At 24.9% G+C, this 2,758-nt stretch overlaps 1 protein-coding gene across 2 annotated transcripts in view; it reads right to left on the minus strand.

Moving 5' to 3' along the window:
- Positions 1-307: 307 nt before the first annotated feature.
- LOC127128438 (uncharacterized) overlaps positions 308-2,758 on the minus strand; it is a 14,521-nt gene continuing 12,070 nt past the window's right edge. Inside the window, exons 3-4 of one of the 2 annotated variants that reach the window (XM_051057783.1) lie at positions 2,629-2,704; positions 308-443 (exon numbers count right to left, since the gene is read on the minus strand). In XM_051057783.1, the coding sequence (XP_050913740.1) occupies positions 316-443; positions 2,629-2,704 (204 nt within the window). In that variant the 3' untranslated portion in view covers positions 308-315. The remainder of the gene's footprint in view (positions 444-2,628; positions 2,705-2,758) is intronic. The other variant, XM_051057784.1, reaches the window with a different exon arrangement.

The following is a 2,758-nucleotide window of genomic DNA, read 5'->3' on the forward strand; positions in this document are numbered from 1 at the left end:
TGCAATTTAGTATTAATTAAATTTTTAATAATTCTTTTAATATGTACAGATAAATTAATAAAATACATTAAAAAGTGATTAAGGATATAATAAGAAAAAAAACGATGATATTAAAACTAACACACTTTATTATATTTCTCAATTTTAATTTTTTTTTTAAAGATTTATTTTGTGCTTGTTAAATCACTTGTGAGTTTGTCATTATTCAATCAAACATCAAACTTTAAGATATACTAAAAAAAATGTAAGTCCGAGACCCAAAATATAAAACCTCATACAATAAGATGTGAGGTTATTATTTATCAAATTTCCTAATTATAAGCAATCATCTTGACTTATAAAAAAGTCATTATTTTGATGCCCATTTAATCCACAAACTATACAACATGAGCATGTGTGTGTATTAACAGTAGTGTCACATCTACAACGACGAGCCTGAGCACCTTTAAACCTTGCATTAAATTCAGCATTGCAGTCACGCTAAGCATGCAGACAGTCACCACTCAATCCTGTAAGAACCTTAGGACAATATTTGATATTGGGTTCTATACCTACATGAATAACATTATAGAAAAAGTATCAACAAAAAAAAATATAAAAATAAAATAATTAATAATAATAATAATAAAATAATATTACCAGATCCATAGCTAAGTTTTAAGAGAGCAATCAAAGCAGCAACAAATAGGACAATGCTTCCTAGCTTCATGATGTTACTAACACACTCAATAATATCAAATAGAACTTTGAAAATGCAGGGACAATGTAAGAGAAATGGTAATCATATATATATATATATATATATATATATATATATAATATATATATTATATATATATATATATATATATACTATATATTCACTATATATATTTAATAATCAATACCTTTGACTTTAATATAAAGTTATAGCAACAAAAAGAAATCCTTTTTAGATTATGAAAAAAAAATTAAAATCAAACTACTTTTAAAATATTTTTATTTACTTATTCATAAATATGCCAAATTATCAAAGTTTAGCAATTATTATATAGGACAAATCATATTATTATTTATGTGAAAGCTTAAATGTATTAATAAAATATTGATTGTACAATTTGTTGTGAATTTAATAATATATTTAAAATATTGAAATTTTCTTTTAACATAAATACAAAATTTTACCGCAGTTTATATTTTAAAACGTCAACCTATCATATAATATAAAATAGCATTAAATATATATTTGTGGTTCTCCTAAATATTCTAAATTTTACTTTTAAATTTTTTAAAATAACTTTTTAAAGAATAGGCCTTTTAAAATTTTCATCCACACTTTTGATCTCTTTATAAACCATGCCTTCTAAAATTTTTATATTTAATTTTTAAATTCATTTTTAATAAATCGAAAGACTAATTGACATCATATAACATAAATACACATTATTGAAGATTAAACATAGTTAAATTGCAATGTATCTATATAAAGATAACGTATTGTGATAATATCTTCTTATCTTATATTCTAATTCTGCCACATCACCAATTTGAGGGTATTTTTTTTTCCAATACTTGCTTTTCCACATAAAACCATGCTACATGTTACTTTGCAATTACAAATTACACAACCAACCATACTATTTGTTACTTTGCAATTACAAATTACATGCTTTTGTTGAGAATTTATCAAGTGTGAGTAGTGGGATAATAGTCCCACATTGATTGGAAATATGGAGACTTGAGCATTTATAAGAGAAAATTTATCCACCTATCACCTTAAGGTTTTTTGGTGAATATGTGGTGTGTCTCTCACCAATCAAATGTGAGTAGTGTGGGTAATAGTCTCACATTGGTTTGAAATATGGAGATTTGAGCATTCATAAGTGAGAGAATTCACCACCTATCATCTTAAGGTTATGGGTGAATATCCTCACCTTTTCTTTATATATGAACCCTTAAACTCGAATTCTAACCAAAATGATTGTCAATCTATCAAATTTGTTGTCATTATTTCACACCACCTTTCAACTTTCTCATCCTTCTTCTTTGACACATCTTCCATTTAGAGAAATTTGACTTTTATTATAATCACATATAAAGTAACACAAACGATGATTGTGATATATTGACACTGTAAATTTTTTTTACACTAACAGTGTATAACAATTAATCTCATTATTATAATTTTTTGTCACTAAAAAAACAAATTCAATTTAGTATTAATTAAAATTTTAATAATTCTTTTAAATAATGTACAGATAAATTAATAAAATACATTAAAAATGATTAAGGATATAATAAGAAAAAAAACGATGATATTAAAACTAACACACTTTATTATATTTCTCAATTTAATTTTTTTTTAAAGATTTATTTTGTGCTTGTTAAATCACTTGTGAGTTTGTCATTATTCAATCAAACATCAAACTTTAAGATATACTAAAAAAAATGTAAGTCCGAGACCCAAAATATAAAACCTCATACAATAAGATGTGAGGTTATTATTTATCAAATTTCCTTAATTATAAGCAATCATCTTGACTTATAAAAAAGTCATTATTTTGATGCCCATTTAATCCACAAACTATACAACATGAGCATGTGTGGTATTAACAGTAGTGTCACATCTACAACGACGAGCCTGAGCACCTTTAAACCTTGCATTAAATTCAGCATTGCAGTCACGCTGAGCATGCAGACAGTCACCACTCAATCCTGTAAGAACCTTAGGACATATTTGATATGGGTTCTATACCTACATGAATAACATTATAGAAAA

The sequence above is a fragment of the Lathyrus oleraceus genome, chromosome 3 (genome assembly GCF_024323335.1).
Source record: "Lathyrus oleraceus cultivar Zhongwan6 chromosome 3, CAAS_Psat_ZW6_1.0, whole genome shotgun sequence".
NCBI classification, from domain to species: Eukaryota; Viridiplantae; Streptophyta; class Magnoliopsida; order Fabales; family Fabaceae; genus Lathyrus; species Lathyrus oleraceus.